This window comes from Pangasianodon hypophthalmus, chromosome 18 (assembly GCF_027358585.1).
Source record: "Pangasianodon hypophthalmus isolate fPanHyp1 chromosome 18, fPanHyp1.pri, whole genome shotgun sequence".
Classification (NCBI taxonomy): domain Eukaryota; kingdom Metazoa; phylum Chordata; class Actinopteri; order Siluriformes; family Pangasiidae; genus Pangasianodon; species Pangasianodon hypophthalmus.
The window spans coordinates 5686828-5702161 of NC_069727.1; the positions used below are offsets into that span (position 1 = coordinate 5686828).

General features: G+C 38.2%; 1 protein-coding gene across 2 annotated transcripts in view; it reads right to left on the minus strand.

The window, feature by feature from the left end:
* Positions 1-877: 877 nt before the first annotated feature.
* Positions 878-15334, minus strand: part of scube1 (signal peptide, CUB domain, EGF-like 1) — an 86238-nt gene continuing 71781 nt past the window's right edge. For both annotated transcript variants that reach the window (XM_026923005.3, XM_026923004.3), the window contains 13 exons: positions 14807-14929; positions 14559-14678; positions 10370-10468; positions 9232-9348; positions 8253-8411; positions 7738-7941; positions 7382-7543; positions 6950-7117; positions 5595-5756; positions 4881-5078; positions 4264-4416; positions 3693-3772; positions 878-2938 (listed from right to left, as the gene is read on the minus strand). In XM_026923005.3, the coding sequence (XP_026778806.1) occupies positions 2786-2938; positions 3693-3772; positions 4264-4416; positions 4881-5078; positions 5595-5756; positions 6950-7117; positions 7382-7543; positions 7738-7941; positions 8253-8411; positions 9232-9348; positions 10370-10468; positions 14559-14678; positions 14807-14929 (1898 nt within the window). In that variant the 3' untranslated portion in view covers positions 878-2785. The remainder of the gene's footprint in view (positions 2939-3692; positions 3773-4263; positions 4417-4880; positions 5079-5594; positions 5757-6949; positions 7118-7381; positions 7544-7737; positions 7942-8252; positions 8412-9231; positions 9349-10369; positions 10469-14558; positions 14679-14806; positions 14930-15334) is intronic.

Here is a 15334-nt window from a genome sequence, read left to right on the forward strand (position 1 = left end):
ATTAGTTCTTCTTCATCTTTCGAGTATGCCTCCTATTATACACTGGCTCTACACTGGACAAGGCTGTAGACCTTGAGCTCACATGGGGGTATTGCAGAAGGCTTTCAAGGGGCTTTGACTAAAAAAAGCTTTGACTGGGACTTTTGTATTTGGACAGGACCCAAAATCCTGTAGCCTGTCCAATGGAGCATCACTGGCTTTGATTTCTGTGTGGGAGGAATGTAAATCAGAATAACACTAGCCACAGTCATCTGTTAGCTCACATTAGTGCTCTCCACCAAGCTTGTTGTTGAAGAACAATAAATAGCCAGATCACCATAGCCTACATCTGACATTCATTTGTAAATTTAATGAAGCACTAACCAAAAACCTTCTCGCTTTTTGAGAGAATTTTTAAAACTGCACCAAGCTAAACAAGCACTAGCTTTCTGTGGTCTACAATTTTTTTTCCAACTTTATACAGCTGAAATTGTGTGAATGCTCAGAGTTTGCTCAGGGAATTCAAAAGAACCAGGTTTTTGGTTGTTATGAACACAGCATCATTGCTGTCCTCCAAGCATGTTCAGCTCTCCCAGTGTTTCTCAATCCTGGTCCTGAGATACTACTGCACTGCACATTTTGATGTTTTTCCCACTCCAATCTCACCTGATTCAATATTAGCTAATTAATAAGCCTGTAACAGGTGACTTAGAGGAGGGAAAACACCAAAATGTTCAGGGTGGGGCTACTCCAGGACCAGCTTTAAGGAACATTGATTAATCCTATCATGTTACATAAGTAGCGGTTCAAAACAATGTGGTGACTTGTTTCAGAGGTTTCATTCTTCCAGGTTATTAGCTTTCAAGCTAGTAGAAATTGGGAATAAACTGAGAGAAACTAGGGTAAAAATCCATGTATTGCATGTAGAGAACAGTGTTACAACTCAGAGTCTACTTCTTTAAACACATTTATAGTCTGCCCAATTTCAATGATGAACATGATGTGTAAGAATCCCACTGACCTTACTGATACATCTAGACACACATACAGAGCCATTTTATACAAAATATTCACCAGTTAGCAGAAAATAATCTTCTCTTATTCAACCAAAAACCCACATCACCTCCCACATGATACATTCATAAAGTTAAAGCTAACATTCCTTAAATTTAACACTTCATATGCCACTGAAATTGATGTGTTATGATTTCAAGCGCTGCAAATGTTATGTCTAAAATGAGAGCTGTTTTGTGCTTTCTACCATGTGCACAGCACGCAAATGTTGTTAATATGCATTTACTATATATAATTAACATGTTTCAAACAAAAGTCCAATTCTGTTCATATATTAAACCCCTTAAAGTCCCAGAATTGCATTCCTCACTATAATAACTATACACCTTTCCTATTGGCCTTTAGTTACTGAGTCGCTTAGTTACTGAGGTAAGAAATAAAAAACTTGGCAAACTGCTGTTAAAAATATTCAACAATGAGGTGGTGTGATATGACCTGGCATAAAGCAGAGTTACTGTTACAACCTGAAAGTTTATTATTATTATTTTATTTTCCAGTAACAGCATGTTCTGAAGTGTTTTATTCCCCTTATACCACAGCAATAGGCCAACACTAACAATTTTTTTGTTTAAAAACCTATACACTGTACTTTTTTTCTATTTATAGTGATGTTGTGCAAGTTAGTTCCTGTTATCACTTACGCTATAGCAGCTATAAACAGTCTTTCCCTGGGCTCCTGAGTGGCGCAACAGAAAAGCGTTTGCCCTATTGTCCGGAGATTGCAAACTTGAATCTTGTCGATGCCATGAGTCCAAGACCACAAAGCTGGCCGAATAGCGTACTATAAGATTATTAACTAAATAATAATCTGGGACTTTAAGGGGTTAATATAGGCTTAACTGTTTTTTTGGCATTCAGAAGAGGTGAGACTTGTTTTTTAATCCCATTTCAGCCAGGAGAGAGGAGCAATCAGGACAACCAAATGTAAAACATTTCTATACAACACAAACATAAGGAAAAAAAAGTAACATAATTTTTTTCTCTAAAGTTTACAATATAAAATTCAAGTGCAATTAAAGTTCCAAATGTTAGTTACAAAACAAGTGTAACTCTATAGTAACCCAATGTTACCAGCAGGTAGTCTTTATCTTGTTATATATGGTTTTTAATCATCTATTTCTCTTTGCTGTGCTGTTCAACACTGTTGTTCACCTTTAGTTCATGTTCATAAACTAATTCCATTCTCCATACTGAAATTATTTTGTTTTTGGAAAAAAAAATAATTAAGTGCACACCAGTCATTTCTAAACGCAATCTTGTGCATGTCTGGGGCATGAACTAATTTTTTCATACTAACAATATATATCTATGTGTGTATGAATGTACGCCTGCAGGGCACAGGCATAACACACATACACATATACATGCATACGTACATACATATACAAATATATAGATATTAAACATCCGGGAAAATTGGGTCTCTGCAAGATGTAGCACATATAAATATTCAAAAGCATTTTAAAAAATCCCAAAGCAAAATATAAACAATGGAACAAAAAAAGGCTTATAAAGGAAATAGAAAAGTGAGACTCCAGAGAAGAGGTAGGAGGAAGACCAGACCTCCACTTTGTGTCGCAGTGAGGCATTCTGGGATTTAGCTAGCGAGTGGAAACTCTCCAGAGGGATGCAGACAGAAAAAAGCAGCTGAGTGAAGGGGAAACAGAGGTGTGTGAAAGAAGATGAGAAGAAGAGGAGGAGTTGGGGAAGGAAAGAGCAGCGCTGCAGGTTTCTATTTGTAAGGCCGTAGAAACCTGGTGACTTTGGAGCGTAGCAGCTTGATGAAGGAGCGCGGGAACATCTCTTTGGACTCCTGAACTGTGTACTTGAAGTAGTTATGAGGGTGAGCCAAGACGTCAAACAGAGCCTTAATCAGCTTCTTATCCTGAAAAAAGAGAAAAAAGGTTCAAACCCAAATCCATTACACCTGGATTAATGCAAGCATACTATTCTCAAATCAGATTGGTCTGAAGGTGCTGATTAATTTTTTTTTTATAAAAGCAGCTCTGACAAATTCAAATGACAAGTTTATACTAACACACTTTTTCTAATTCTTTACTGTTTCTATACTGTAGTAACAAAGGTCCTCCTGACGCAAGTTTTCCAACACAGGAAAGTCTTCGTGACTAACAAGTTAAAATTTTTGGTCTTATTAACCTTAAAAGAAAAAAAAGGGAGCCTGTTGAGGGAACGACTGGTTGTAGCTTCTATAACATAATTGACTAATTTCTTTTAGGGACATTCCACAACATTAGAAGTAACAATAAATACATAAAAAGTATGACATGTCATTCTTTAATAAATAAAAAATAGGAATTGTTGGCAAATTGCTGTGGTATAAGATGAATAAAACACATCAGGATGTGCTGGTATATCGACTTCAGAGTGCTGACAGTAACTCTGCTTCATCACACCACCCTATTGTTGATTGATTTTCCTAAAGCAGCATGCCCCCAAGCATTTCATTCCATATTTAATCGCTCTGTTTCTGCAGGGTTTCAATACAGATCCGATGTAATTATTGAGGATTTTTTTTGTGACTTCCTACAAAATTCTACAGTTTAAATACAAAGTTAATCTGTCTATTATGTTAGTGTCAAGAACTGCATGATGACAGCTGATGTAATCAAAGCTCTTACTTTTAATATCTCCTGGTGATTTTCTGATGCATAGAGTCGACCATCTCGAACAATGTCCTCAATGAGCTGCTGGTAATCCTCTGCCACACACACAATCCATAAACATGTTAATACATATTACTTATTTCAACCAGCAAAGAAAGCAAAATTATATCGACTTTCTGATAAACGTTCTTAACCTACATATATTTTCACTAAAAAATAAAATAAATAATAATTCTCATAAGAATTGTCTTTAATAATAGTTGGGGTTTTTTCTCTTTGCTGCAGAATTATCGATGCTCCCAAATAATATTTTAAATAAATGCAAATTGCCACTAAAACAAAATGGATTATTTGTAAATTGCTCTCAGTCTCCAAGAACTTAATGTTTTTTCCAAGAGTGCTTTGGAACTATATAACTATACAAATGTTTTGAGTGGATTGTGAAACATGGGGGTTAGTAAGTAAGGATCTGGATGCCTAGAGTCCAAATAGCAGGGTTTGGGGATGTTTCAACCTACAACATAAAAATATACTGGATGTCTGATTACAACAGTGATAATAAAGATAAAGAGAGGAGAAGTCTGACCATCGTAGGTGACATAGGGAACTTGAAAGCCTTTGCCGCTGTTGCCCTCGTTAGACTTGAACTGGATCCAGAGTTTGCGGGAGCGGGAGGTGAATGCGATTGGCCTCTCGTACGTCTGACACGTCTCATAGGTGGTAATGGATGTGGGCTGGGCTAAGGAAAAAGAACAAGGATGTGAGCGAGTCACTGAATACCAGTCACTGAGAGAGCTGACTGTTTAGATGACCTAATATGTAATACGTAAATACTAATAGTTGAATACTAAATACTAGTATCATAAATAATACATAAGCCCTTATGACAAATGACAAACTTACTGTACATAAAAATTTACAAAGTCATATTCCAACAGTTGTCAGCTATTATACAAACTACTTATGTCAGTATTGATGTTAAGTTGACATAACGTCTGATATAAGGTTATGACACTGTTATGACTGGTTTTCAATTGTTATGACAATTATGGGCTTATATATGGGCTTATAAAAGAATGTGATTTTGAACAAGCCTTTATAAATGTTTATGGAAATTTATGTCATTTATTAAGTATATGTAATGTAGGGCTTATAAACCCTGCCCTTAAATAAAGTGATACACAAGTCAAGTGCTAAACGTACAGCTTTTCCTCATGACCAGTACGTCTCCACACTCGTCCTCGATAGGGAGGAAGATCTCGGGCACCACAATGAGGATCCGCCTCTTGTTAGGAGGGTTGATGGTCCACACACAGTCCACGTTAGACGGATAATCTCCAGGATAGTTAGGGGACTCGATATAGCCCATAAAATCCCCCAGCTCACCCCCACACATTTGATCTATAGAGAGGAAACCAATCTGGTCATATATATATAAGCATCTAAAGCAGATAAAACCTCCACTCTCAAACAAAAACAGTCAGATTTAATGCACAAATTTGATTGTATAAAATAAAGCTTTGGAGAAACAATCAAGGCCATAACAAAAAAAAAAAAAAAGCATTATGAGCCTAGAACCCTTAAAAATGTCAAGAGATTTTAACTGTAGCAGTGCTGATAATTTTAAAACCAGTGTTTAACAGAATATTTAATTGCATTTTATTAAAGAATAAATTCAATTAAAAATATATTGCAAATGTAAATTAAAATTTACAACATCCCTATAGGTTCAAGCTCAACATCAGTGCATGTGTTATTCATTTATACATTAATTTCTGCTCATTTTAATCAAGGGTGCCAAAGTGTACCATCCACATTCTCAGTTGCCACAAAGAAAAAGCACACTTGCTACAAACCACACTTCCTTGACTGGTCTTATGACATTTTTATCTAGGTTTTTTCTACAGATTGCCTTACTCTTGCACTGTGAGACGTTTGTAGCTCCATCAAAATCAGTGGTGGTGTTTCCGGGACAGGTGATGCAGTAATTCTGCCCAAACTCAGACTGATAAGTACCAACAGGACAACGGATACAACGGTGTGTGCTGGAGTTGTAGTAGTGTCCTGAAGCACAGTGTACTATTTCCGCACACATACATACATACACACACACACATACACACACACACACACACACACAAACACACACACACACACACAGAAAACAGGATTATTACACAGGAACAGGGCAAAGCAATATTAAATGTGATGTAAAAGAATTTCGTTACATCCTTGTGTGCACATGCTTTTTCTCTCTATCTATCTATGTCATTTATGGCATAAAAGAAGTGTGGAAGACTATAAAGAGGAGGATACGGACAGCAAATAATGATGTGTATGATGATGACAAGAGGTAACTTGTTCATGTAATTATAAACAGATAAAAACTATCACATGTTCTCCTCCAATTATAGAAAAAAATGTAATTGTTGGTCCATTGCTATGGTAGAAGAAGAATAATGTAGGATGTGCTGTTATAGGAAAATAATCAGCTAGTGAGGTGGTAACAGTAACTCCGCTTTGCATTGGCCATCATTGATTATTTTCCTGTAATAACATGCCCTGTCACATTTTATTCCTTACTTACTCACACTGAGGCATTTATTCTGGCATCAATTTTTCTGACTATATATTTTGTTAGATGCACAGTAACACTTTATGATCCTTGCTTTGTGCCAACACAATGACCCTGATTTTTTTAAAAGTTTATAGACCAGCATTTCGAGAAATTGGTTGTAATTAAGGGTGTAAAGAAAAATTTATTCAAATCAGAAAAAAATAGTTTGTGGTACTGTCTCCGCATTGAAAGCCAAAATCCAGTTTGAATGGCTAATTTCTTTTTAAAATAAAAACTTTTGTTTTATTGTTACATATATGTTCTGTTACAATATATTTCTGTTATCAAGCATGTCATAGCAGCTATAAACATTTGTTCCCTCACCAGACTCTCTGTTTTCTCTCTCTGTCATGTTAACAAAGAAAACAGAAAGGGCAAAGTCCTCTATCCTGAAGACTCTCCCATGGTGGAAAACTTTAAATTTAACTGAACTGAATCATATTGGATTGGACCTGAATTGAGTCATATCAGTGCTGAAGTGAATCGTATCAGATCAGTTGTGAACTGAAGTATATCGAACTGTTACTTGTTTAAGTATATCGAGATGTGTATCGTATTGTCTGAAAGAGGGCAATTCACATCCCTAGTTATAATGGATTAACATAAAGCAGAAAAAAGTGAAACATATTGAAAAATGCAGTGTGTAGTGTGCTACCTTTGGCTTCACAGTCTCTGAAAGAGGTGCTTGCAGTGTGTTTGGTCATGAGTCCTCCTTCACAGGGGAAGCAGAGCACACGCCCACGCTCCGGCTGGAAGGTGCCTAGTGGACACGGCTGACACGGCTGGAAACCGTCGGCAGAGAAATGACCAGCAGGACACAGACCTATAACCACAGAATAATGCAGAATAATGAGCACCAGATTCCCCACAAGGGAAAGAAGGAAAAGCAGTCAGTGTTTTTTTTTTAAACTGCCATCTGTTCCAAACAATTTCCCTGAAAAGCCTCCACATTTACATGTTAATACCTGAGATTACGTTATTGACCTTGCATAATCAGTGATATTGATTGCCATTTCAATCAATCCCTATAATTAATGCTTGGTATTAGCATTACAATGGCGCTCATTGATTTGACATACACACACACCTCCACACTCAGAGACATTCTTGGCCCCCGTAATGCTCTGGGTTTCGGCAGCGGGACACGGCTCACAGGACAGCTGACCCTCCATGTCCTGATAGGTTCCTGGTGGACACTGGACACACCTGTCTTGCTCGCCGCTGTAGAATGTCCCTACACCACAGCTGACTGGGAGACACACAGCACAGTCATAAGGTCCAGAAACCATCAGTATATCTGTCAATCACTTCACATGGGACAAACCAAAGAACTCTTTAGGGTGCTAGATGGAACTTTTTTGAACCTACTAGTCTTTAAAAACAACCTGGATTACTAAAACGCTTGTCAGACACACAACCGGGCTCGTTTCCAGGAATGCCTACCGCACTTTCCCTTGGTGAGGACCTGACCCGTGCTACAGCTCTCTTCTGTCTCTGGTGGACGGACGGCACGTTGCGCCACCTCGTACGCTGAGCCCGAGAACTGGATATAGAATTGCTGCTTAATGATGGACTTCCTCAGGGTGCGCAGTGTGTTCTGCAACCTCTGCTTCGTCTTTTCTCGAACACAATCCACATTACACGATTCTGCCACACAAAACAACACATACTCTTATTTCATTTCACATCAGGGCTTTATTTTCATTCAGGTGCAATTATTTTATACGTGTCAAATAAGAACTAACAGCTCACTTGGGACTTCTAAAGGAGAATAATGTATTCGTTTTAATCTTGTCCCTTTTTGTAATTACAGGTTATCACATGGTCACAAAATGACCATTATAATGCCGTAATCTTATGTCTTATTTATGTGCTTAGGCTTTAATCAGTAATATCAGATAGCTGGTGAAAAGTAAAGTTGAACAAACACACACACACACACACACACACACACACACCTGAAGCCTCCTCCTCCTTCATTTCCATCTCAAACTCAGCAGTGATGTGTGAGACCTCTTTAGTCGGAGACTTTCGCCCTCGCCGGCGCTTTTTAGAAGACTCACACTTCAGATTTACAAACGTCACCTGGCAGTCTTCTGTGCAGGGAAACTGAGCTCCTGAGGAAAAGAGAGAAAAAACAGAAGAAAGGAGATGGGAGAAAAGAGGAGAGAAATGTAGAGGAGAAGAGTGGAGAAAAAAGGAAAAGAAAGCACAAAGGCAAGAACAGAAAAGGATAGAAAAGAAAGGGAAAAAGCAGAGAACAAAAGAAAGGAACGGAGTGGAGAAGAAAGGAGAAAAGCAGAAAGGAAATGAAAGGAAAGGAAAGGAAAGGAAAGGAAAGGAAAGGGGGAAAATGAAAGAAAAGGAAAACAAGCAGAAATGAAAGGAAAGGAAAGAAAAGGAAAGGAATATAGCGGAATAAAAAGGAGAAAAAAGGAAAAGAGAAATAAAAGAAAAGAAAGAACAAGATAGAAAGGATAGAAAAGGAAAGGGAAATATTGGAGAGGAAAGACAAGAGAATACAGTGGAGAAGAAAGGAGCAAAAAAGAAAAATGCAGATAGAATAGGAAAGAAAAAAGGAAAGGAAAGCAGAGGAAAGGAATATAGAGGAAAAGAGAAAAGTGGAAAAGAAAGGAAAGAAACAAGGACAGAAAAGAAATGGAATGGAATTGAGAGGAAAGTAAAGGAACAGAAAGGAAAGAAACGGAAAGGAATTGAAAGGGAATCGAAGGAAAGAAAAAACAGGAATGGAGAAAAGAAGAAAAGAGAAAAAAAGGGAAACAGAAATGCAGTAAGGAGAGAAAAGGAAAGGAATGGAAGGAAATTAAATTAAATTTTGGCTATTCCCGAACCGTATTCCAGTGAGGCAGGAATACACTCAGGATCTGTATTAAAAATAATAAAGACAGGGTGGTTTGTGTTATTTGGATGTCCCACCTTGCAGGCCCTGCTTGGCCCCATCTCGATGCTTCTCTTTGTTGCGTGGTCTCAGGTGGCACTTCGCATCCTTGATCTTGAACCGTGCCTTCTGTTTTACAGGCTGCGCCAGTGCCTCTGAGGGGCAGGACAAACACACATCTTACACAATCATTCCCACATCCCACCATCTTGAACAAACATCACTGAAATATGAAATTACTCAGAGGCTCAAGGATTTTGCAAGCTCATTCCATTATTGCAAACGTGACAATCCTGGTAAATAAACAGTAACAGGAAGGGAAAGTGAGAAAGACAGAAAGGCATTGAGGTGGTTTGAGGACAGGAGCACAGGCCGTTCTCTCTTACACAAAAACACACACATAGAGAGTGATGTGAACTCTGAGGGAACTGCGTGGGACACCTGAGGTCGAAAGCAGGCTGTGTATTTCATGTCTGTCAGCGGAGAGACAGCAGCCACAGTAGTGTCATCCAACATCAAGAGCTGTGTGTGTGTGTGTGTGTGTGTGAGTGTGTGCATCTGTTTGTCTGAACACTGTGTTACTGTCCAAAACGTACAAAACACACCCCAATGGGAAATCTAAAATTCAGCAACCAGGGGAACAGAAGGTCATAGAAGAGATCATAAGAGTTCAACCTTGCATAGCAATTTTAGACACCTTTTTAAAATCTTCTCTTTTAAATTTTTCAGAAAAAACGTTAAATAATTGAACAAATACTTGGAAACTAACAATTCCAGTCAGGCTTTTGTATCAACCTTAGTACAGAGGCGGCATTGGTCCATGTCTGATAAAATATCTATTTCAGTCTTGCTCAATTTCAGTACAGTATTTGGGGCAGTTGATCACATGATCCTTATCCACTGTCATGAAAATTTGCTAGGTCTCTCCGGGACAGATTTAGAATATTCATTCACATGGTTTATTGTGACTCCTCCCACCAAAGGAATGCCCAGTGCCTATCCTGGGAAGACAGGGGTGTACACCAAGGCATCACTCTCACATTAATTCTAAATGAATTTCTTAGTATACTGCCAAAGACGGATCAAGTATATTAAGAAATTCACTGTACAAAGTGAAAGCTAGAAGGAAGGGAAAGAAATAGTGAATGAAAGGAGGAAGAAGAAAGGATCAGTTACCGGGGCAGCTCTGTAGAGTGGAGGTGGTGATGTTCTTTGGTACGGATTTGCCTGTTTGAACCGGTACTCCACAGCTCAGGGTGTAACTGTTCTCAGAGTCTACACATAAAGAATACACAAACGCATTAGATTACAAAACAGCAAAATGAATTAGACAGAGCTCCCAGAGGGGCACAACGGTCAGAGAGCTTGCCCTGTCATTACAAACAATCTGAAAAGCCAGACGACAAGGAAATCATAACTGTCCCTGGGAGATGGTCTTTCACTCTCTCCTGTTAGTCAGATTGATGTTAGCCAAAGAAAGAACGAAAGAAAGAAAGAACAGAAGAAAAGAAAAAGTGAGACAAAAGGAAGTAAGTAAGGGAGACAGGAAAAGAAAGAGAAAGACAGAGATAGAAAGAAATATATAAAAGACTAAAAGGATGAGAGAATGAAGATAAATAAAGGAAATAAAGAAAAAATAGAGAAAGAGGCAGAGAGAAGAAAGAAAGAAAGAAAGAAAGAAAGAACAAGAGAAAGGAAGTAAGAGAAAAAAGAAAACAAACAAAAGGTTACATTTACATGGCCTTTACATTTACAAGTATACATTTAAGAAAAAACTAATTTGGTCTGTAGGTTTGAATAGAATACTAATATTAAGCAGAATTAGTCAAAAAAAAAAAAAAAAAACTGCAGCAAGTACTGTAATAAAAATAGTTGTGTGTGTCTGTGTGTGTGTGTCTGTTTGTATCCATGTGTATCAGTAAGTGTTGGCTATCAGAGCGTCAGAGTCCTGCGAGCTTGTGTAAGGAGCCAGAAGCCTGCGGTTAGCCTGGCCACAAATCGTCCAATGGCAGCCGGAGTATTTCTTTTGGCTTAACTCTACACAGCTAGGATTAAAGCAGGTTTTATACGCCTCATGTGCTCACCATATGAAGCCAAAGAGACAATTAACACACTCTTTCAGTCCCAACACACACACATGCATACACAGAACATTTTCTATACCTCTTCTCAAAGCGCTACATACAAACACACACACACACACAGGGTCACACACACGTGCGCGCTCAGATGAGGAATGAAAATGAATTTCACGACTACATAAAGACATGGGTGACTTGGTGGCTGTGCTTCTGAAAGCCTCACTGTTCTCACCTTCTCTATCTCCAGAAACATATAAAAACAAATATTTCACATTGTTTTCAAGAGCTGTCCATCAGCCTAGCGTGAGCCTCGGCCAACCCAAACGCAGTGGGCGTTTATTTAAAACACAGCGGACACATGGCCGGAACAGCACCGTGTTTCAGAATGTAATTGCTCCTGGGCTGTGGATCACACTTCAGCTTTGTGAAAACAAAAACGACGTCCCACAATGCTACCTTTCAGCACAAAGTCAGTCTATCTGACCCACTTAGAAATAAGAACACATTCCGACATGCTTTCATATGAAATGATTGAGTTTGACAATTTTCTCTGAGAAAAATCTTTAGTGTTTTTGATTACTTCAAAATATATGGATCCTGATTCACTAAAAATATGTGCAAACCTGATATGATAAGGTCTACAGAGGACTGCTCCTTTCAAATGAGCAATATATCTGGTCTGTTTTGCATATTTGCCTTAATAAATATGCAATTCCTACCCAGGGAGGTGGCTGTGCAAATAGATTCATAAATTCAGCACCTGCAGCCTGAAAGTCACTCAGGACAACAATAGAGGGTGCAAATTAATACAACCTATGAGCATATGCTAAATTTGCAAAAGTCCATTTTTGCCACCTGAAGACAAATTTAAACCTTTTACTATGTCTAAACAGTCAGAAAATTTGTTAAAATTGTCTTAGCATCTCAGAATAATCAGAAAATTTCTCAAAATGATGAATTATTATTAGTTCAGTGAAGTGGGTTTAATCAGTTTAAATTTGCCTTATTAAACCACTTACTTTCACAGGAAGAAGCCTGAAGTCTGTTTTACGTTATGTGGTTTCAGTGGCTTTTAAGATTATCATTTATCACAATGTATGAGATGATCCCAATAATATCTTGGCTGAATTTTATAACAGACTGCACAATAACATGTTCTCCATGTCAGATACGCTGAATATGCTTTAATAACAGATGTGTGATTAAAGAAAATTACTACGTTCTGCTAATGTCATCAATCAGTGGGATCTAAGGCTTGTGTAGAAAACGGGCTTGTATAATCATAAACATTCTTCACAGTGAGTTTGAAGTACTTATGGATATTTTTCTGTCCATTAGCATGTTTTGTTTATGTTTCACCATTGCCACTACTGTATTAGAGTTCTGTAAAAATCCTATGTCGCCACCTATTGGTAGCTTTTAGACAAGTATTGTAGCAGCGATGCTCACGACCAAGGATTTCTTTTATGATATATGAGTCGGGATAAAAATCATACAGTGTCAACCTGGCTTAAGAAGCAAATGACCAACCACGACTGTCACTGATCCGCGCCATGTAGAAGGAGATTGCGGCATAAGAATATCTGGTTTAAACTTTCCACTAAACACTTTAAACCTCAAACATTTCTTCTGACTGAAAAGAGTCTACTACTGAAAGTACTAAGAGTACCTTATAGTCAGTTACAGTATTGTTGCTTGTAAAATGTGATGACTAGTGAATGCCACCAGATGCCAGCAGAGAATGGAGATTGTGTACCATGTAATCACTGTCTTGTGCTATAGCTCATGGTTCAGTAATAAATCTGTTCTTGTTCTAAAACATTTTAATGCCCACTAACAAAAATCTATTGAAATGCAAGTATTATAGAACCCAGAAGGAGTAAAGGGGGCTTGTTCTCCCATGATACACTATATGGCCATAATTATGTGGACACCTGACCAGCACACACATATATGTCTATTCCAAAACCATGGGCATTAACATGGTTAAGTTGGTGCCCCCTTTGCTGTTCCTCCACTCTTCTGAGAACACTTTCCACTAGATTTTGGACCATGGCTGTGGGTATATATATATGTTGGGTGAGGAGGCCTGGGGCACAGTCGGTGTCCCAAAGGTGTTCAGTGGGGGTGAGGTCAGGGCTCTGTGCAGGCCACTTGAGTTCTTCCACTCCAACCTTGGCAAACTATGACCTCACTTTGTGCATAGGCGCACTGTCATGCTGGAACAGGTTTGGTCCACTTAGTTCCAGTGAAGGGAAATTGTAATGCTTTGCTTAAATGCTCTGAATCTAAAAACACCACCGAAGCAACTAGATTAGCTAGTTGTTTGATAGCCCAGTGGTGTCCAATGTCCCTGAACAGCACTGCTGAATTCTTGATGTTGATTAATTTTATATGAAGTTGTTGATTGATTTTGTATAACAGCAGCTCTGACAGAAGTTCTGGCCACAAGGCAACTCACAAGTTTATCTTAATGCACTCGTTCTAATACATTATTGTTTCTGTAGTAAGTATAACTAATTCACATGGACTTGTTTGGCAGATGTGACAAAATGGATTAAAAAAAGATGTGTAATATATGACATGGTGAAGTTTTCTGTAAGGAGACGTTTATTAAGCATTTTCTGAAGGAGTCTTCAGTGTCAGGGGTTTAAATGGAGGTAAAGCTGTAACTTTACTTTTTCCAACATGAGACAGGACAGAGGGATTTGGGCATTTTTTTTTTGTCTAACTTCAAAAGAGAGAAAAAATAGAGGCTATGAGGGAACAAATGTTTATAGCTATTATAAGGTAAGTGATAACAGGAACTGACTTGTTACCTGCTCATTCCACAACATTAAACATAAAGTGATAAAATGTATGATGTGTTGGTCTTTAATGAATAAAAAAACGGAATTGTTAGCAAATTGCTGTTGTATAAGAGGAATAAAACATGTTGGTATATGCTGTTATTGGTAAATAATCAACTTTGCAAAAAACACCCAATGGTTGTAGATTATAACACAAAGTGTTTTATTCCTTACATAATGCTGTCCTTCCTTAATCTCTATCGTGATCAAAAAAGGAAATTAGTTTTTTTTTTTATTAAATAAGCCACTCCCCTAGTTCATGGTGACATCTTGGTAATAAAGGTGTAAGACTTGCTAATGTCAACCCACAACTTTTTTTGGGAGATATGCTAGCAAAGAATCATTACTTTCTTACAAATTCAGATGTGAATATGAGGTAACTACACACCCCTTAAAAACAATGTGACGCTCTATGACCTGAGCTGAGACACTAACCTGCCTGGAACAGGGCGTTCGATGGACAGGACAGAGAACACGTCTCCACTCCGGCTGTCTTAGTGCAGCTAAGCAGAGCGCGAGGCGCCGGCTTGCCATTGGGCAGACAGTTCACTGCATCTGATGGTCACACAGGGTCACGTCACCATGGAAACACCAAACACACACATGCATGTGTACAAATCTGCACATGATGGTTGAAAAAAGGTGTCTATAGAGAGGAATTTGAAAAAGATAGCAACACTTACCAACACAGTCTTTCTTGTTCCAGTGCAGCTTCTTTCCAGGAGGACACACACACTCATAACTGCCCTGTGTGTTCACACAGCCGTACTCACAGCGTCCATTATTGATGCTGCACTCATCAATATCTGCAACACACGCACAACATGTTATTAAATACTATATTTACATACAGTACTGTGCAAAAGTCTTGTGACGATCCTTTGCTTTGAAAAAAAAAATAGTAGTCTCAGGTACAATTTGTGCAATTTGTGCAATCAGGTCAGAGGGCAGAAGATGGCACCCATTAACATAGTTACTACCCAAAAAAACAGAACTTGAAAATAACGAAAACAATAAATTTAGTAGATTATAATGTGAATATCAGGACAGGCAGGTCAGTGTTAACCCTTAATGTTACAAGAAATAAGTAAGTAATAAGTAAGCTATTTCAGAGATTCCAACACTACACAAGCAAAACATAATAAACACTTCTATTAGGTTTATTTTCTATTCTGGAGCACTGGAGTGTGAGCAGCTTTCATCAGTTATCC